Raw genomic sequence first — 21,664 nt, 5'->3', positions numbered from 1 at the left:
TTGCCAAGAGTTCCTGAAAGAATGAAGTTGCCATTACTTCAGCTGAAGGAATAGGTGTGGACATGTTAAATGTGAAGCATCTGTTAAGCTTCCAAATGGAAATCAAGGTGGCAGTTCCAAATGTGTGTAGATTTCAGGGGTGATGTCTAAGCTTGGAATATAAATTTGTGATTCATCATTCTATAAGTTGTTTTCAAAACTATGGGACGGCAATGTGATTACCTAGGGAATTAGAATAGATAGAAAGCAAGAAGCCGGGGTCCAAGGAACAGGCTCTGATATTTTTCTAAGGTAAGTCCTGCTTTCAGTTTTTGCTGCCTCTTAGCCATGGTGCTGAGTGTAGAATTTCATTGGCCAGAGCAAGGTTGGCAGAAGCTTAAAACCATTAAGCCAAAAGAGTCCATTACTTCCTTATCTCAATAAAGATAAATATGTTTACATGGAAAACAAAAACAAAAATAAAGTTGGTTCAAGAGTCCAAGAGACATAATTCACAGAATAAATCTGAGTAGTTCCTCAGTTATACCACCTTCAACCGATATAAAAATAGACATTTGCTTCAAAACCATGCGTGTATGTATATGTGTATGTATACTACTTTACTATCTCTGTGCTATAAATCTCCTTCCTTTTTAAAGAAGGTAAATTAAGGTTTTATGTTTTGTGACTTAGAACTTGGGTTGAGGGTGCAAAGGAATCTGTCTTTGGGTTCTGAACCTCTAAGAATGTTATATACACAGTTATTTAGAGTTGTCAAACCCTATCGATTCCATTTGGTGATCTGAGATTCAGTCCTTACTATGTCAAGTAAACTTAGGCATGTCTACATCTTAATTTCCTTATTTAAAATGTATATGAAAATGATAAAATGGATATGTAGTTTCTTTTGCTGTTGTTGTTGTTTTTTGAGACGGAGTCTCACTCTGTCACCCAGGCTGGAGTGCAGTGGTACAATCTTGGCTCACTACAAACTCCGCCTCCCGGGTCCAAGTGATTCTCCTGCCTCAGCCTCCCAAGTGGCTGGGATTACAGGTGCACACCACCACACCCAGCTAATTTTTGTAGTTTTAGTAGAAACAGGGTTTCACCATGTTGTTCAGGCTGGTCTCAAACTCCTGACCTGGCAATCTGCCTGCTTCTGCCTCCGAAAGTGCTGGGACTACAGGTGTGAGCCACCGTGCCCTGCCAAAGATATGTAATTTCAATAGATTATTATTAAAGTAAATAAAACATATTTTAGTACAGTTGATGTTTTGTATCTGTTATTATTTAGCATATCTCACTACACTAAAGATTTTTAGTTCAGGATTATAGAGATGTTACCTTCCTCATTTATGTGCAGGCAAAAAGTCCAAAAGGAAACATCTCAACTTTTGCAATCTCATATATTTTTCTCTGTATTTGGATGGTCTGCAGCTCCTTGCAAGGGGGGAAACTCTCATTTGGACCACTTTACTTATTTATCAAGAGTGATCATAAATGTGCATTTCAGTACAAATATTCACTCAATTTTATAACATTTGATATACAGCTAATTTCCTCGTATGTGGCACAGAGTAAGTGCTCAATATAATATCTGAGAGAGTGAGAAAATGAAAGAAAAAGCAAATAGATTTGTTCATTAAATTAAGTGTAGGGGTTAAGTTTCCTGAAAACATAAACTTACTTGTTTGATTTTATTATATTGCAATAAATAATTCATAAATGTGCAAGACTTTTTAAACTCACAGACTCTCAAAAATGAAAACATAATGCTTCCTTTCCAACTAATTTTCTGTCAATATCATGATCAAAAATCAACTTACTCCATTTCACAAAATATAAATCACATCTTTGTATATAGCAAGAGAGAAATAAAGGGAAAAAAAGTCTGTCATTTTAAGGGTAAGTATTATTGATAAAATAAGAGATACCTCACAATAGAGACATTATGAAATTTAAAATGGATAAGAAAATAAGAGTACTGTTCAGAATAACAACTCCTGGAATATTGAATATAATCTTGAAAGAATCTTAATAGACTGAATAGATCATTACAAAAATAGACAGGAATGAGAGACCAGGGTAAGCAACACATTAGCTCACATCAAAACTTTCTTTCCAAACATGTTTAATGTATAGTTTATTGTGTTAAAGTACTGATCAGAAGCTACAGTGATTTTGGTGTAGGCGAATTCCATTCTGTTCAAGCTAATTTTCTAAAAGGCAAGAAAATCTTCTAAAAAGTTTTCAAGTTATTTCTCCATGGTTTGAACTAAAGAATTTCAAGTGTATTTCAAGCAGATACATATAGCATTTTGCAAGATTACATAAGTGGTGTAGTTCAAAGTAATACAATGATATTAGCCAAATGCATTGTAATTGGACAAAATGAATTTCTCCTGTAGTATATGTGCTCTAGATTTCTGGGGTAAAAGCAAGAAGTTTCCTATATCTACCAGTAAAAGCAACATTTCTTAAGCATATGCTGACACTTACTGAAAAAATAATTTTATAGTAATTTATTGTTTAATCCAGTCTATAATCTGAGGAAAACAGATGGCTTTTGCAAAGATGGTTGATTTTATCATCTGCATGGGGCTAGGAAAGACACAAAGAAGATGGTCTGTTGAGTCCTTGAAAAAACTAGATCAGGGCTTAGCTCGATTGACAAAATCATGCCTCATCCATAAGTCGGAGAGTCAGGGTGGCTATTGCTCCAGTCTTGGTACAGCTAATTTTGGTGATGGTGGGTGGGGAAGGAGGTGAGAACATCAGTTCTGCCTCCCTTTTGCTGTATGACCTCTGGCAAGTCACTTCACCCTATTAGGCCTTGGATCCCCCATTTAAAAATGGCAAGAACCCTTCCTACCTTTGTTGTAATGAGTGCTGACAGATTCTAACAAATTGCAATTATTGCTTTGTCCAAGTGAATGGCTTTAAAAATAAGTAAGATTTGTTAAATAAATTTAGATTAATTACATTGCAAGTCCCACAAATGCAAAGGCCACATCTATCTTGTTTAGCAGCACTTGGAAGGTACTCAGGTTTTGCAAAATAAATAAATTAGAGAATCTACATAGGACATTCAGTCAGCCAGACCAATTGTTCTATAGTCCAAGACTTATGTTCATACAACATCACGACAATAACTTATCTGAGTTAGCATTTATCCCTTGTAAGGATCAAATACCATCACTTCTTTCATTCCTTTTCACACATCTTTGATGAGTGGTGGGCAGGGAACTGTCCTACATTTTAGAGAAACTGAGTAATAGAGTGACTAATAAGTAATAGACTGACTGATAAAAGTCATACTGAGAATTAAAATTCAGGTCTCTGTATTCACATAACCACTGAGGATTCAGATTACTCTAAATGCATTTTGTGGGAAGTATCTTTCATACATCCTATAGTTACAAAAGTCCTTTCTCTGTAAGGAAATACTTTCTTGACATTTTTGGCTTTGGTGGTGGGGTAGGGGGAGTGAGGATTTAATTTTTCACAGAAATCCCTACAAAATTTGGACTTACATTTCAACTGAGAATAGGAAATATTATTTCAGAATCAGAAAAGATCAAAGTCTTCTTTTAAATGTACTATACATATCAGCTTGGATGAAAGACTACTTGATACTCCTTTCTGAATGTGATACTTCTTTACTTATCCCAGGAGCCCTCATTTAAGACATTTAAGCAGCTCCCCAAATATTTTCCTATCCTAATTATCCTATGACCCTAAATCAGCAAAAAGAAAAAAATTAAAAGAATTCAATTATTCACAGATATAAGTGCCTAGAAATATATGTTAACCATAATTCTGAGTTAGAGGCTAATTATAGTAGTCTAATTTTCTGCCTCTTTTTAACTGTATTCTGTTTCTTCAATAATAAACATATGCTGCTGCTTCTATAATTTAAAAAAATCAATGTTGAAAACCAAAATAATATAATCATATTCACCGTCTTTCTTGATGTTGTATTTTGCTGGAGAAAATTACATAGCTAAGCTATATATAATGCTCAGGTTATTATTCTCAATTATGTGAAGCTTATATAATGTGCGTCTCTTTTAGTTTTTCATAGTCATTGTGCTTTCACACTCTCTTTGAAAAGCTTTGCTAGCCACGTTGAGTTCCCCAAAGCAAAATAGCCGTTTGTCATGATTATTCATTTTTAAAAGAAGCCTGAGTGCTGCGAGTTCTTGGTTTTTCACCATTTTACACCTAAAATCCTATTTAGTCTGACCTAGAGAGATTCCCACTTACATTCTTCTCAGTAGAAACTGTCTTTATGTGATCAAGATGTTTTGAAGGGAATCATTATTTTTTGACCTAAAGGTGTGCATTTCCCATTGTCTCTTCTTGTGTATTTGTTGAATGACTCCTGGCGAGTCATTCATCAAAACAGAGAGGAAGGAAGGAATAGAAAACTATAGGAAATTCAGCAAATTAAGGAGGAAATTCAGTTTTCCATTTAACTAGTTAGTGTGTTCAGCCAAAGGAATTTCATGTGGGTAAGAGTTACCATATGATATGTCTCCTAATATTTAATTAAACCAGTACCATACTTTTCCCTGTTTCTGTAGTTTTCTCTTTTTAATGTGACCACAATAGGTTATGTAAGCTCATTTCTAACTCTATAATTTAAAATAGGTGTACACACACACACACACACACACAAAATAACAGACAAAGCGATAATATGGTAAGTAATCTTAATTTTATTTATAAAATACAGTATGGCAGATTAATCATGGCTCTGGAGTTATTAGACGTGGATTCAAAATACCATTTCTTCATAATAGTCATGAAATTCTGAGCAAGTTATGTAACCTCTTCGAGTTTCACTTAGCCCATCAATGAAATGAAAGCAAGAATGTTAATAGTTTATAAAATAATAGAAATATAGATAAATAGATGTAATTGCTTAGTGTAATGCTTATATTCATGTAAAATATAGTACATATTTTAAAGTGTGCACTGTTTGTCTTGGCTTTCTCCTAACATTTGCTCTTCAATAGCCTCTGTTAGATTAAATGATAGCTTGTTACTAGCCTCTATTAAATTATGTAACAGCTTTGGGAGAAGCACTTCATATTTAGAAGAAAATAATTTCTTCTAGATGATCTTAGCTACCGCTGGCTTCTAAATGAATTTCCTGTATTTATCACAATGGATAAACGACGATTTGTGTCTCAGACAAATGGCAATCTCTACATTGCAAATGTTGAGGCTTCTGACAAAGGCAATTATTCCTGCTTTGTTTCCAGTCCTTCTATTACAAAGAGCGTGTTCAGCAAATTCATCCCACTCATTCCAATACCTGAACGTAAGTATTTTATTTGTTACACTCTGTTTTCGCAAGGTTGCCTACATATGGTATACTTAACGTAGTGAAAAGAAATACCCAGTGAGGACTAGCTGGCTTTTCAGGAAGGACAATATAGAAGGGGATGCACGTTGAAGGCTTGGTCCTAAGCTTTTTGCGTTGAGAAGATTCAGTTAATAAAATTGCTGTAAGAAGGTTGTGTTCGGATGAGTTGCCTCTAGCTCGGGAAATACAGAGGGGACTGATACTTTAGTCAAGTTCTAGTGTATTGGTTACAGTGGAAATTGCTGGCATCTACTTTTTGTTTCGCGGCCATTCCTACTTCTTAGTAAGCTCATGAAGAAATCAAATGATTTGTAGATCAAAACAAACAATAGTAACTGTAGAATTTTTTAAGTCATTTTGATTATTTGGGTATTTTTAAGAAACTATTTACATGATACAAATAAGTACAAAAATGGTCTTTTGTAATCTACATAATCAGCGTATGGTGCTACCCTGGTAGTACCACGGCGGATGACCACTGACAATCTGATTGGCTTTTCCCTAAGCTCCAATTGAACTACTTCCCCTTTAAAATGCACTGCTGCTTAAGATAATCAAATCACAGTATACTTGCTTACTTTACATTATTTCTATCCAAGTCCTTCTGCTACATTAATATCAGCAAATTGAAGCTCATGAGAGCATACCAGCTTCAGATGAACAGATTTAGGTCTGGTTCCTGCCTTTACCCCTAAGTACAATGTGATGATGGGAAAAATGCCATAATACCATTGAGGTTCCATTTTTATTTTTCTCTGCAAGACAACACTCACATAATTGGTATTCAAAAAATATTGTTGACTTTCTGGCTCATTTTTCTTTTCTCGGTTTTAAGAGATAATCTCACCCCCTACTTCATAGACTGAAAAGAAGCCATCATGTAAAAATTCTCTTGATTTTCTTTCTACTCTTCCCCAGAAATACACTTGCAGTTCAGCACTTCTATTTATTTTCTCACTTTTTGTCTCAGTAGCAGAAATATTTCTCCCCCTGGTCAAGCTAAGTTCTCCAGTTGTTCTGGTTCACATTCCATTTGTTTCAATGAGAAACTTCACTACATCACTTATTTTCTCCTTTCCTGAATCTTCAGATTCTACTCTACCTCGTTCTCTCTGCATATTCTCTTGCATTCAATGCAATTTTGAATTATTATGAACTCCTATTTGCTGAATCCGAAGGACCCTTTGCAGTCCTTTTTCTGTTCGACCTTTGACACTGCCTCTTCTGCCTTCCATGAAGTTTTCTTTCTTCACCTAATTTCCTGAACTCTTCATCTCCCTTCTGCCTCTCTGACAAATTTCATAGAATATTCTTCACAAAATATTCTTCTTTCTTATATTTTCCTCTAATCTTTCCTAGATATTCTCACCCACTTATACATTTTCAACAGTATACCTTTGCAGGAGACTTCAAGTTCACAGCTCTGAAATTTTTCTTGTGTTTAGATCTCAATTCTTCCTGTATCCTGGACTTGTCCCCCCAAAAAGTTCTCGAAGACGTTAAGCTCAAAATGTCACAAATACACGTTATTTCTCCCCAAAACCTTCTCCTTTTCTTTAGCTTATTTAGCAACACAATTTTATTTCTAATAACTCAAGGTAGCATGATTTATTATCAAATCCCAGTTTCCGCTGATCTTCGGTACAGCTAACCCAGTGGTTCTTAATTAGTATGTAAGCACCTGGAGAGTTTTGGGAATAATGCGGGACCCAGATGTACTGATTCATCAGGCATGGAATGTGACCCAGGAATCCACAAGTTGAACCAGTATCCTAGGTGATTCTGATGATTGAGCCTTTAATCTACACCTTGAGAAACATTGATCCAAGGAGCCATCCTGTTGATTCTGCCTCTAAAATACAATTTATATTTACTATTTCCTTTCTGTTTTCACTGTAACTATGCCCTAGTGTTGGCCCTCACCTGTTCTGCCTGAAGTGTTGAAACAGCGTTTTATGGACCTCTGAGATTGTCTTCTATATATATTTCTCCTCTCCATGCTCCATCCTTTAAAAATGCCAACAAGGTCTTTGACTTAAACCAAAGATACGATCCATATTACTTCTCTTACCAAGTCCCAGTGGTCGTTAACTGATATGATTTGGCTGTGTCCTTACCCAAATCTCACCTCGAATTGTAAGTCTTCACTTGTCAAGGGCGGGGCCAGGTGGAGATAATTGAATCATGAGGGGCTGTTTCCCCCATACTGTTCTTGTAGTAGTGAATAAGTCTCATGAGATCTGATGGTTGTATAAAGGCGAGTTCCCCCTGCACATGCTGTCTCTTGCCCACTGCCATGTAAGATTTCCCGTTGCTCTTCCTTAATCTTCCACCACGATTGTGAGACCTCCCGTTAAGCAGAACTATGAGTCAATTAAACCTCTTTCCTTTATATATTACCTAGTCTCAGATATGTCTTTATTAGCAGAGTGAGAACAGACTAATACATTACCTATTGAGAAAATTCATCTCAAAATCATTCTGTCATTTTTTCAGTCCTTCTAGATTGTGGGTTCCAGCTCATATACTTCAGCATCATTTGAGTTCCTAGACCTTTTAAAATTCCTTGCACACTCCTGGAGCTTTGTCATAATATGCTGTTTGCTCAACCTGAACTGGTCGAATTTAAATGCCATATTTGCCTCAGAGTCCTATAGCCCTTACCTACTTCTAACTACCCTCCTCATCAGTCACTCTTTCAGAGTACCCATTTTGGTTTGGCTTATATATCATTATTTATTTATTTGTCTCTTTAGCATTTTGCAGTGTGAGGTATACGCTCAATTTGTAATCCTAAATAATGCCTTTCACCTTTCTGAACCTGATTTTCTCTGTAAGCCTGAAGGATTAACACATCTTTCAGGACTGATATGCTAAATAAGTGTTTATTTTGAAGAGTGCTGTGTTGTCTGAGTAAATGTTTTCCTTCTTTCCCTCTCTCCTTCTCTCTTTTCAATTTGTTTCCCTTTGCCTTTATCTCTGGGCATTTCTTCTTTTCTCCTTAGTTTCTTGCCTTGCATCTTTCTTTTCTACTCTCTTCTCCTTCTCTTTCCCTCTCTTTCATTTTCTTTCTCTATCTTCCTGAGTTCCATGCAGCAGTGATCACAATGTTTGCCACATATCTGTTGCTCACTAAAGACAGGAATTTTTTTTTTTTTTTTGAGACGGAGTCTCACTCTGTGGCCCAGGCTGGGGTGCAGTGGCCGGATCTCAGCTCACTGCAAGCTCTGCCTCCCGTGTTTACGCCATTCTCCTGCCTCAGCCTCCTGAGTAGCTGGGACTATAGGCGCCCGCCACCTTGCCCGGCTAGTTTTTTGGTATTTTTTAATACAGACGGGGTTTCACCGTGTTAGCCAGGATGGTCTTGATCTCCTGACCTCGTGATCCGTCCGTCTCAGCCTCCCAAAGTGCTGGGATTACAGGCTTGAGCCACCACGCCCGGCCAAGACAGGAATTTTTTTAGTAAATTGAGTCACATTGGTTATGCAGCTGTCGGAATGAGCCAATATTTATGAAAATGCTGGGAAGTTGTACTATATTCATACCATGCATAAACAAACAAGTCTATCCATTATGATATGACCAGTACCTGTACAGAGAAAAGCTTCCATATTGAAGTAGCTCTAATCCTACAGAATTATCATGTTTAAGAGTAACTACTATTGTGCCTAATAATTAGTGAACATTTGTGTTTCTCTTAATATTAGGAACAACAAAACCATATCCTGCTGATATTGTAGTTCAGTTCAAGGATGTATATGCACTGATGGGCCAAAATGTGACCTTAGAATGTTTTGCACTTGGAAAGTAAGTATACTGACACTTTCATTAATATATATAGAAATAGTACCATTTTAGGAAATAAATAATTGTTTAGCTATAAACATAAAGTACTTGCCTTTTAAGTGTGTGAAACTTTAGCACTGGTATCTTCTGTTTAAAGTCCTGTTCCGGATATCCGATGGCGGAAGGTTCTAGAACCAATGCCAAGCACTGCTGAGATTAGCACCTCTGGGGCTGTTCTTAAGATCTTCAATATTCAGCTAGAAGATGAAGGCATCTATGAATGTGAGGCTGAGAACATTAGAGGAAAGGATAAACATCAAGCAAGAATTTATGTTCAAGGTAGATATATTATTTTAATTTTGTATAAATTTCATCAATATCTTATTTAGAACCATTTCCATACTTGAAAAACTACTATATAATGATTAATAGTTTTAACAACAGTGATGTGTGTTACATCATGGAGAAAGATAAAATATTTCTCATATGTCTAATGAAGTCACAACTATGAATTATAGAAGTTATGAACTTATTACCAATTGAACCATAGGTAATACAATGGATCAATAGAATGGTTATTGGTAATTTTCAGAATATACACTCAATGTAGTTTGTTTACTCATTTTATCACTGTCTTTTTTCAGTATCTTTTTATTTATAGAAGAAGCTATATGTTATGACTTAGTTTAAGTCAGTGGTTTGCAAACTTAAGCATGCATAAACATCACATGGAGGGCTTGTTAAAACACAGATTGCTGGGCCAAACTCTCAGAATTTTTAATTCAGAGGTCTGTTAAGAGTTCATGAATTTGTATTTTCAACAAATTCCCAAAGGATGCTGCTACTATTGGTCCTGAAGTCACACTTTGAGAACCACTGGTCTAAGGAATCTTCTTTTTTTTTTTTTGACAAAATTATCTTGGCACAAACCTTTCATTTTCACACATTAAAATAAACTTACATTTGGGAAGAGAGTTTTTTTTTTTCAGGCCACATTGGAAACTTTCCAGACTGAAACTATAATGTTCCACAACATGAACCTTGCAGGTCACAACTAAAGAAACATGGAGGGCTTCCACAGGATTATTCATTTTTAACTCTGGCTACTGTCCCATTTCACTTTCTCTTGTCTCTCCCAAAAAGGAATAAAAAATTTGACAGATTCACCCATACTCTCTAAAAGTGTTGACTCCATCTCCAGTTTTTCTTCTCTCTTAAACGCACTCCAACATGATTTGCATCTCTACCTCTCCACAGAAACCTTTCTTTTCATGATCACAGACTTCCATATCGCGAAAGCTAACGATCAATTCTCAGTTGTACTTTGTTTGATCTAACAGTAGTGGTTGTCATAGTTGGTCCCTCCCTTCTTCATGATTCACTTTCTGTGCTTCATGTCTGCAACCCACTTTGTTATTCATTTCCTTGTATCATCTTTCATTCTCCATGGCCTTTCAACTCCATACCTTTCTAACATTGGCGTGATCAGGGTTCCATCTGTGAACCCCATCTCCATTTCAGTCACTCCCTTTATGATCCCATTCGTGATCATGGCTTTAGACACACTCTATACCCTGAATGCTCTAACCCAAACATTTAGCGTGAACTTCAGACTTGTATATCCAATGCCACAGTAATGTTAATGTGATAAATATCAAATGTGCATGAAATGGCCTCCTGAAAGGAAGAAAATTCTAGGTAAGATCCTTTAAACTTTTGAAATGAATCCACCACTTTCTACTAGGTTTCTAAAGCTTATAGACCTGTTTTTATTCAACATATTAAGAAAACTACACTGCAGGTTCTCAACAGTGTAGTATTTTGAACTGTCTAATATCTAAAGCCTGAGAAGAACCAAGGTGACAGAGCATGTATTTACAGCAGGTAATTTAAGATAAATATTATTTATTCTTTACTAATGCAGCATACTAAGTATTATCTTTAGGTCTGATCACATCACTGGAAGGTTACATAATCAAGCCATGTATAGAATGTGTCAATCCAGTTCAATTATTGATTACATGATGTGATAGCAAATGTCTGTGTTGTCCATGTGAGGCCAAGACAGGAAGGGTGCTGATATTCCTGTATTATGTATTGCTAAGATTGTATACAAAATAAAACGTCTCTCAATTAACATGAACATATCCACCAATATTTTAAAAAATATCTCCCTATGTTACAGACAAATGTAATGATAAGTGAAAACATGTACTAAATGAGATTATTTATGCTGTAAAATATATAGGTGTACATATGTCTACATGTATAGTGTATACATTATAATGTATATTGTTGATGGTATTTGGTAACATAAAAATGTTTTCTAGTTTTCAAATGTCTAGTATTTTATTACTCATTAAATGCTTTTTATAAGATGCATATATTGCTTTGGCCATAAAACGAACACAAGTTCCCAGTTTCAAAGAGAATTAAATATTATTCTCCACTCAGGATTCTTTCCTCCTCCTTCCTTTTTATTTTATATTAATTTATTTATCTGCATTTATTTGGACTAGATAACTGAAATAATCAAAAAGACTGTCAAATTGTTTACTTACTTGTTCCCTAGAAATATTTTTTTCTTTGGAAAAATTTTAGCATTTTCTCATTTTTATGGATGTTTCTTTAGGTATAAAGTAGATCAGATTAAAGAATGAGACTGAGTTCAATTTTACTAATGCATGGATTTCACCAATCATAGCTACTGCATATAGTTTCTAATATGGAAAAAGTATATTTAGCTGTCCAAGTCATTTTTCTAGCACCACAGTAAGATGTTACAGTGGCCACTAGCTGAAAGTTCCATCAAAATGAAGATACTGTATACCTGAGGGAGTGGGAAAAAAATCTGAGTCTTTAAACAAAATGTTAAGAGATGGTGTCATACTGAATTGAGATGTAATTCTTTAAAACCTCAATTGTCATTTTTACAGACTTGAAAGGTTTATGTTATGAGCAGAAAAAGTCAATTATTTTAGTACTAATTATAACTCAACTTTTCAACAAAACATGATTTACAAATGGAAAAATAATGAGTTATAGTTACCTGCTGCTGTAATAACACAGGATTTGCATAGGTTAAACCTATGAAAAGACAAGGCCTATTACTGAATTCGGGATACCTACACTATCTGATGTATTCTGCAGAATTGGTTTAACTAAATATAATATTTATACTCTGGAGATTATGATGGATCTTGAGACTTTGATTTAACATTTACAATGTTCCTTACTTTTTAGCATTCCCTGAGTGGGTAGAACATATCAATGACACAGAGGTGGACATAGGCAGTGACCTGTACTGGCCTTGTGTGGCCACAGGGAAGCCCATCCCTACAATCCGGTGGTTGAAAAATGGATATGCGGTATGTATATTCAAGTGCTTTGCTGTTCCTGAGTCCCTGTTCAAGCAGTGTTTCAGGGTGGTCCTGGGATACACTTAGCAGGAGAGACAATAGAGAAAGGGTACTTGGGCCCTGAAATATAAAAGCTTCTGAAAAAAGACAAAAACTGAACATAAAGTATCTTCTTTCAGTTTAAACAACTTTCTGTAATCTTACTCTACCTTCTTTCTCTCTCTCTCCTTATTTTTTCCTTTGTTCCACTTTTCCACCCTCTTCCTACTCATCCATCTCCAATACCTGATATTGTCCTCTTTTTCTTGCCACTATTTTCCTGTACCCCACAGAGACAGAGGTAAGAGTGAAGCTCTAAGTCCTACCTTTGGCCCTGGGGACAAGTAGCGGCAGTGGGATTCTTCTCTACCTTCCCACTGTAATCTCCCAGCTGGTCCAAGAGGGGAAAAGGTGGACTCTCAGCTCTGTAGGATGAATAGAACAAGAGCCTTTGGGCATGGTAAGTGGGTTTTCCTTTCCCATGCCATGAAAATCCCACTTAGTTCATCTTAGGTAACAGTGGGGGCAGATGAACATAATGTATCTAAATTAAAAGACAACCAAGCCCAGACCTAAGTGAAAGTATTTCTGTTAAAGTCCATTGAGAATGTGTTTCAATTTTATTCTTTTCAGTATCATAAAGGGGAATTAAGGCTGTATGATGTGACTTTTGAAAATGCCGGAATGTATCAGTGCATAGCTGAAAACACATATGGAGCCATTTATGCAAATGCTGAGTTGAAGATCCTGGGTCAGTATCATTTCTAATTTCTGTTAAACATTCATCAAGAAAGTGACATAGTAAAAAAGATGCCGTAGTATCCATAGATCACGTTTGATTTCACATTACATTCTTTTATTTGCAATGTTAAAAACTTTTAACATGCATTTGGGAACGAAATGATACGGTTTTTCCTTTCGTTGAAGAACATGTAAGTAGGGAGAAAGTAACGCTTTAAACTTTTCTTATGCTAGTTGAATTTCCAACTACATACAAATTCCTATTTCATGAAATTGCATCATTTTATTTTTAGCTAAGAAGCTGAATTCTATAATAAATTTGAAGGAACATGGAATATAATTGTTTTTAGCATTTTTTAATGATAAAGCACAATTTACACATGCCAATTTTGATAAGTCTTATCCTCTCATATGCCTGGAGAACTGAACACTGCCTGAAGAATCATATAACATTGAAGACTGATGTTAAAACACTGCACGTGATCAGCGTCAGATGGGTGTTTGGCACTTTGGGGGCATTCTCAGTCCCTGGGTCTCATACACTACAGTTGCTATTCAAAACCTTTAGGACATTCTGCTGGTCCCTTACTGCACCCTGACTCTGGCTTTTATATTGTATTCTTGTGCTCCAAGAAAATTGAAATCTTTTGGCATAAAGTGTTTCAACTTCCCATCCATCACTCAAAGCTATCTCTTTACTACATTGTCTTTTCAATACTTTTTATCTAGAGAAGAAAGTGTCTCTCCTAAGCAAACATGAAACAATTATTTTACCTCTTTGCACTATATTCATTCCTTTTCACTTTCCCTGATACTTGATATCAGCAACTATTCATTCTCGTGTGTGTGTGTGTGTCTGGGTGTGTGTATGTATGTGTGTGTGTTGTGTGTGTGTGTGTGAACATATATCCACCAGCTGCCTCTCTTAGTCATACAGGATTTCTAGTTCTGTATGATGCTTAAGCTTTCTTATCTCTTGTCTTTGCTGATTCTGAGCTGTCAGACCTCACAGACCATTTCTTCTCTACCTCCTTCATTGTCACCTTTTTCACCTTCTCCTCTGCCTGGCTAGAAATCTTGCTCTATCCCAGCATTCCATCCCTCTGATCCATTTCATTTCCTTTTCTGTATTCTATATTATTATTCCTGGGTTTTTATTTTTATTTTAAAAATATCTAGTTAATTTTTTATTCATTTCCTATTACCTACCAGCGATCCCTTTACTTATATCTCTGGCCCAGATAATTATCCTCAGCTTCAATCTCAATATAAATAATTCCTAGTAGCAATGTTCATTTGGATAACCCCACAGATAATCCAAGCTTAGCATTTCTGCAGCTGAATTCATTATTAATGTCTCCCATCCACACTCACATCTTCTCTTCCTCAAAGATTCTTTATTCTAAAGAATGGCAGAGTCTACCACATCCCTTCCCCATCCAGTACATCAACTTATCTCCAATTTACAGCAGAAATATCTCCCATTATGACTATTTTATTTATATTCATTACAACTACCTTACAAAAGTCTATTTTATTGAGACAGAGTCTCCCCTATTACCCAAGCTAAAGTGCAGTGGTGTGATCTCACTTTACTGCAGTTTCTGCCTCCTGTGCTCAAGCCATCCTCCCACTGCAACCTCCCAAGTAGCTGAGACAACAGGCACAGTCCACCACACCCAGCTAAGTTTTGTATTTTTTTTATAGAGATGGAGTTTCACCATGTTGTTCAGGCTGGTCCAGAACTCCTGAGTTCAAGCAGTCTGCCCACTTTGGCCTCCCAGAAAGTGTTGGAATTTACAGGCATGAGCCACTGTGCCCGGCCCTAAAGTCTTACTGTATTATGTCCTTTTCATGTTATTTAAAAGAGTTGTCACTAAGTCAAGTCATATTGTAAGTAGTGAATTCAGGAAGTCAGGCTTTTTCTTCTAGCATTAGTTACTGAAAAGATAAAGCAATGACTCAATGCGGCCACTTCTATTCTTGCTGCACCTAAAGAAAACTCTTCAAAACATTGGTATCACTACAAATTGATTGACACTAAAAGAAAATGATAGGAAATGAGAGAGTTATAATAAAGAATTAAAGAAAACTATTCCAATAAGTTAAGGCCATCTTAATTTTAACATTCCCAGCCACTTATTAATGCTGAGGATCATACTCTATTTCTTCCTCCCTATGGCCTAAATGTTCTGGTAATATATTTACTGTAGTTACTTGAGTATCAAGCAAGCACAAGCTCAGATATCTTTGGTACAAAGGAATAGAAAATCATTGTGACTCTTAGAGAGGAAGTCAGTTTGAATTCTATCCCAAATGTAAATTTTATTTTCTGTTAAAGTTCATATCTTCATTTGTTTCAAAAGAGAAGTATAAAATCACCTCAGCTCAGACTGAAAGATGTCTATATATTTAGCCTAGAATTGTCAAATCATTTAATGGCTATTAATACAATTAGCAAACTGAGCAATTTGATCCTCCCCATATCAATAGCTCTGGACATGTTTAAATTTGTCTCAATCTATTCTATTCTTGTTTTTTATACTCTTATGAACAGTGCTTCTCCCTTCCTCTCTTTTCTTGGGTTTTTTAGTTAATTCATGTGTTCATCCAGCAAATATTTATTGAGCACTTACTCTACACCAGATGCTATTCCTTTAATAGGCTCATATACCGCAATAAAGAATCAAAGAGATAAGAAATGCATGGTGCCATCTTCTTAGTTGAGAGGAAGGATATCCCCTTATTTTTGCCACTTCCAAAACATATATAGGAATACGGTCTAGATCCTGTTGTTAGAAATTCAAATATTAGATAAATCTGAAGTCATTTAAAGGACCACACCAAATGAACTATTTCATTGAAATCTAAACTGATTCAAGGAAAATCCTTATTTTTAGATGAATTTTGGTTTTTAAAATATAATCCTATTAAATTTTCTTTCATGTTTTGGAAGCAATATGTCATGTCACACAAAATGTTTATTGAGCCTACACAAAATGCTCAGTACTGTGTTAGGTGTACAACATAGGTTGGTTGCTTACTAATTTATTTATTGCCAGTTATCATAATTCAGACTAGTGAAACAATAGAATAGAATGAATCTTCGCCACAAAAAAATGTCTTCTTCATCAGTAGCAGTGGCCATACCTAGGAGCACATTAGACGTGCAGAATCCCAGGCTCACCCCAGACCTGCTGAATGGACACTTTAAAAAGATCCCCAGGTGATTTTAATACAAAGATAAATTTGAGAATGACCAGACCAGAGGATGAAGAGTCAAAACCCAGATGAAGATATGCTTAGGCCTAGAAAAGCCTCTAGAAAGTACACAGTTACAGATGATTGTAATGTGTTGAAATATATGGATGAAATCTCTTTGGAGTCTGCCAAGGGAAGAGGAGAGTGAGCAGTGGATTAAATGTGGGGACCTTGAGGAAAGTCAGAGCATACCATCAAGGGAGTAACATTTAAAAAACTCTATATTCTGTTCTGATAATTATTGTTCTGTACTTGGAGGTAAGGATGAACTACAAATGATCATGTACTCCTTAATTAGTTTATTAGAACCATTATTCCCATAGCTGTTTATAGATAGATCCTGAAAGCAAGGCTCCAGTTATTTTGGCATTTTGCAGTGTTTGCATACAGGTGATGCTCAGTAATCATATAAAGAAGGAGAGACTGCATTGTTTAATCAGAAAGAAGCACATGCTCTGGAAACAGAAGGACCTAGTTTCAAATGTGACTCCCACTTATTACTGCCTGTGGCACCTTTGCTGAATTAGATAATCCTAATAGATTTCACTTTTCTCATTTATAAACTGGGTATAGTTCAGTCAACATGTGGTTTAGAGGATTGATTAGGACCATATGTCAGTGTGTATAATGCTGGTCAATTTTCTTCAGCCTTTCACTTTACTTTCCTTGTGGAATTGAGTCAAAGCAACAGAATTCAGTGTTAATTTTAAGGTAAGTGTGTATAAAACATTTTATTGAAATTAAAGTTATTTATTTATTGAGACAGGGTCTCATGGTGTTTCCCAGGCTGGAGTGCAGCGGTGCGATCACGGCTCACAGGAGCTTTGACCTTCTAGGTTCAGGTGATCCTCCACCTCAGCCTCCTTGATAGCTGGGACTGCAGGCATGCACCAACATTCCCAGCTAATTTTGGGTATTTTAGGTAGAGATGGAGTTTCACCGTGTTATCCAGTGCACTCTCAAACTCCTGGGCTAAGCCATCTGCCCACCTCAGCCTCCAAAAATGCTGGGATTATAGGTGTGAGCCACCATGCCTGGACTCTAATTAAAGTTTCTAATAATCAATTCAGTGCTCATCAAGAACTGTACATTGGAATTGGGTGAATTTTATAAGTCAAAGTTATTAAATAAAAGTTACAAAGCATGAGGTATAGAATGCCTATTGGTGATAGCTGATCATATTTACTGAGATTAATCCTTTCCATTAACTATTAAAGGAGAATAAAAGATTCTACAACACAGAAGCAATGTTTAGGCTTTACAAACAGAAAGAGAAAAATAACAATTTGTTTTCTTTTTAGCGTTGGCTCCAACTTTTGAAATGAATCCTATGAAGAAGAAGATCCTGGCTGCTAAAGGTGGAAGGGTGATAATTGAATGCAAACCTAAAGCTGCACCGAAACCAAAGTTTTCATGGAGTAAAGGGACAGAGTGGCTTGTCAATAGTAGCAGGTCAGTGCTGAAACTAGAAATCCAATTGCAATAAAGTGTTTGAAAAAGTTTATTTTATAGAAGACTTATTTATATGTGAATAATGAAAATGTTGTTTGCTCTAAATTATTTTTTCACGGAAGATCCTGTAGTTCTAAGATGGAATAGAAATACCTATCACTGTCAGTATCTATTATAATGAAGGTTCAATTAACAGGACTCTGTAATGTATAAGGAATTTAGAAAATTGAAGCTCGGAGGTGTTTTTTGTTGTCTTGTTGCCCAAATGTCACACATTGTCAAATTGCCCAATGTCACACAGTTAATAAACAATGGGAAATAAAATAGGATCTCTCTAACATATTTTCCCCCAATATAGGCATCTATATCCATTCATATTCAACTGAATTTTATGCAATTAGTCTATTAAATATTTTTGTAGAAAAATAAAAAAGTGATTTCAAAGTGCAAATAATCTCTTCCCATCTTGAAATGAACAAGATGTTATCATCATCTTCCTTATAAATGAACAAGCTACCAATGTTTCAGTGGTTTGGGGACAAAATGAAAAAGCAGTGTACAACTTATATAGATTATTTGTGTGTAAAAGCTACACTGAACAGTTTGTATGTTTCCTAGAAGTAATATTGAGTGCAAAAATTAGGAGGAGAAAGCCAGAATGGGAAATGGGAGGGACAGGACATGGGCGTTGGCTTTGGGGTGTATTCCAGAATGTGAGGGCAGCATGCACAAAGACCCTGTGGTGAGAAGTTTAGAATGTGTAAGAAATTGCAGAAACTGAAATCAGTGTGATTTGTCTTTAGAGGAAAATGGAGGAGACTTTTAAGAGATGAGACGTAATAAGCCAGATCATCAATGACAAAATTTTCTATGCAAAGGGGCTTGGGCTTCATCTAAGAGTAATGGAAATCTGTTTGAAGTCTTAAACAGGGGAGGACTGGGATGACTTTTGTCATTTGAAAGACAATTATTAATCAAGTGTAGAAAATACATTATTTTCTTCACAGTAACCCAATAAAGTAACATGGGAATTATCATCCATATTTTGATGTGTCTAAAGCTTGGTAAAGTTAAAGTGACCTTCTGAAAAAATATATTGATGTTATCCAAACTAGAACTTGAAGTTGTAAGACACTGATAATGAATTGAGAATATGCCAACACAGCCCTCTTGTTAGGATGAGCACAGGCACAGCTGTTTATGGAATGGGGGAAGAGGGCAGGGACATCAGGGGCTTCCCTGAACACATTAACTTTTAAAGTTAGTATGTTTGACCTAAGAATTGTTAAGATTTTAACAAGAAGTGTTAAAGGAAAAGTCCATTTGTTCAATTTGCTGACATTAATGTTCAGACAATGAGCAATGCAGAGACCATGATCAAAGGGCAGCTGCATGTGTAGGTGCTTACTCCTTCCACAACCTAGAGCAGGGCATTCCGCATTGGACAAATCATTAGTTCTCCTCCTTGATAATAAAATCTTTATCTGATTCTGATGAAGACCCATGTCATGGACCTCTTCAACTAAGGATTTCGCAGAACTATGTTTCATGGACTTGTTTTTCCTAAATATCAATATGTGTTCAGAAAAAGAAGAGAAAGATCTAGCTCCTGAAATTTTACAATTTGATTGTGTTATATTTTTAAAGCCTTTGAAATCAAATTGCATTATTTCCTTGATGAAAGAGTCTATAAATATAATTTTTACTTAGTACTTCAACCCATTAATATCTCAGTGTAAATACCATTTTATAGTAGATATAGTATTCATATGCAAATATATTTGAATTGTAAAATGATACGTATAAAAAGCTAAACATAAAAATTTTGGTGTTTATTTTGAAAAAGAATACCCAAGGACTAACTAAATATTGGTCTTTAAGTATAAATATAATCTTATTCTTCTGAATGTAATTATAAAAACCATTTCCACGTAACTAAGTTCTTTCTGTATCTGCTTAGTGGCTTAAAGAGTGGTTTCTGTGATATTTGGGAGAAGCTATGTATCTTGATAAATGGTAATTAGGTTATTATTTTATGATTTTATTTTTGGCTCAAATGATATACTTTCCGCAGCAGAATTTCTTTGTAATTAACAGAATTAAGTTAGTTGCTAATTTAATTCAATGGATTGCTATTAGCTCTAAAGTCACTTTTATTTAAATCACTTATAGGAAGGGATCTTCGTTAGTCTTTTCTACTCCAAAGGTTATTCTGGAGCAATTTTGGCAACAATAAGTGACCAATTGGTTAAAGACCAGATTGTTCCTAGTTTGTTTGACAGCTGATCTATATATCATAGTATCTGGAAATAAGGATACGATCTTGAGAGTTTAATCTATATTACTTTAAGAATAAGGATAATTATTACCAAAAAATCAGGTTTTCTAAATATTTTTATTAAAAAATAATTTTAATCTCAAGAGAAATGTACCTGAAAGTATAAATGAGAGGAATGACATATGGAATTTTGTATACCCTTTAAAGATGGTAAAGATCAATTGAAAACTAAGTAAGCCAAAAATATTAGCGTGATTTAAGAAAGAAACATCGTTGTTTTTTCCACTGCTACTTGATTATAATTTTTGTTGTGTTTCTTGAAAAATAATTAAATGAGAGGGATGGGGGAACTTGGCTGAGGACTTACACTAGAGCTTAGTGAGAAAAAGTGTGATCCATTAATATTGATATTGTATGAATGTGTGTCCTCCAAGAGGCTGACGCCAGGAAGATTAGCTATGTAAGAAATTAATTAATGGCAATGAATGGGAGGGAGAATAGAGAGGAAGCTGGTGGAGGCTTGGAAAAGTATTTTATTGAGATACAGGTCTGATCCCAGATGAAGGACAGAGGGAAGGAAGGAAAAAATATTGTGCTGAAATGACTTGTACTGCACTGTACTTCTAAGAGAGTACAGTAATGCCACTGGAGAGGCTTCCAGTCAAAAATGCGTATCAGAGGAGTTTGCTGTCTTCCAGGAGCAGGCCCGGTTTAAAATTCCTCCTGTGATCAGTCATTGGCTGAGAACAGTCTGTGGAATGTGTGACTTTGAATAAACACAGTGATGGATTTCTGAGTAAGCGTCTGGGACAGAGAATAAATTACACTCCTCAGAGCTGGAGAAAGAGAAATACTCTCAGAGCTTCCATGATCTTAAATAATTACTTTTATCATTATATTATTTTGATACTTCATTTCTCCTTCAACAACTAAAAGTATTCTGAAATGAGCTTCAAGTCAGGACTAGATTGTTCAAGAAAGGAAAGGAAATCCTGGACTATAATATCAGTGGAAATTTTGATATTTTCTTATATGAAGATTTTTATCAATAAGGTAGACAAAAATAGGTTTTTTTCTTTTATCAGACTTTGCCCTTACAATGGATATATGTTTGCATGTTTTCTGCAAACTTTCAAAGATAATTTAGTTTTGAAAATGATCCATTTAAAGAAAGTAAAAAAATCTAGTAACAGGCAATTCAATATTTAATCTAAGTGTGAGTTTCTATACAATAAAACTTAGTGAGTTTTTAGTCTCCATCCCCTGGGGAAGAGGCTGACGTGCAGGGAAATATGTGTAGTAAGAAAGACTTAGTTTCTGTTCAAAGAAGAATTTCCTAAATATTAATTTGTTTCAGAAGTTGTTACTAAGGGAGGTTGTAAAATATTTTTTAAA

At 35.5% G+C, this 21,664-nt stretch overlaps 1 protein-coding gene across 4 annotated transcripts in view; it reads left to right on the top strand.

The window, feature by feature from the left end:
- The window catches only part of CNTN1 (contactin 1), a 409,794-nt gene that overhangs the window by 253,822 nt on the left and 134,308 nt on the right, over positions 1 to 21,664 (top strand). For all 4 annotated transcript variants that reach the window (XM_011936103.1, XM_011936102.1, XM_011936106.1 and 1 more), the window contains exons 7-12: positions 5,102 to 5,308; positions 9,061 to 9,160; positions 9,297 to 9,478; positions 12,383 to 12,507; positions 13,171 to 13,288; positions 17,841 to 17,991. In XM_011936103.1, coding sequence (XP_011791493.1) covers positions 5,102 to 5,308; positions 9,061 to 9,160; positions 9,297 to 9,478; positions 12,383 to 12,507; positions 13,171 to 13,288; positions 17,841 to 17,991 — 883 coding nt within the window. The remainder of the gene's footprint in view (positions 1 to 5,101; positions 5,309 to 9,060; positions 9,161 to 9,296; positions 9,479 to 12,382; positions 12,508 to 13,170; positions 13,289 to 17,840; positions 17,992 to 21,664) is intronic.

The sequence above is a fragment of the Colobus angolensis genome, unplaced genomic scaffold (assembly GCF_000951035.1).
Source record: "Colobus angolensis palliatus isolate OR3802 unplaced genomic scaffold, Cang.pa_1.0 Scaffold150, whole genome shotgun sequence".
Taxonomy (NCBI): domain Eukaryota; kingdom Metazoa; phylum Chordata; class Mammalia; order Primates; family Cercopithecidae; genus Colobus; species Colobus angolensis.
Note: the sequence above shows the minus strand (reverse complement) of the source record. Positions and strands in the feature narration are given on the sequence as shown.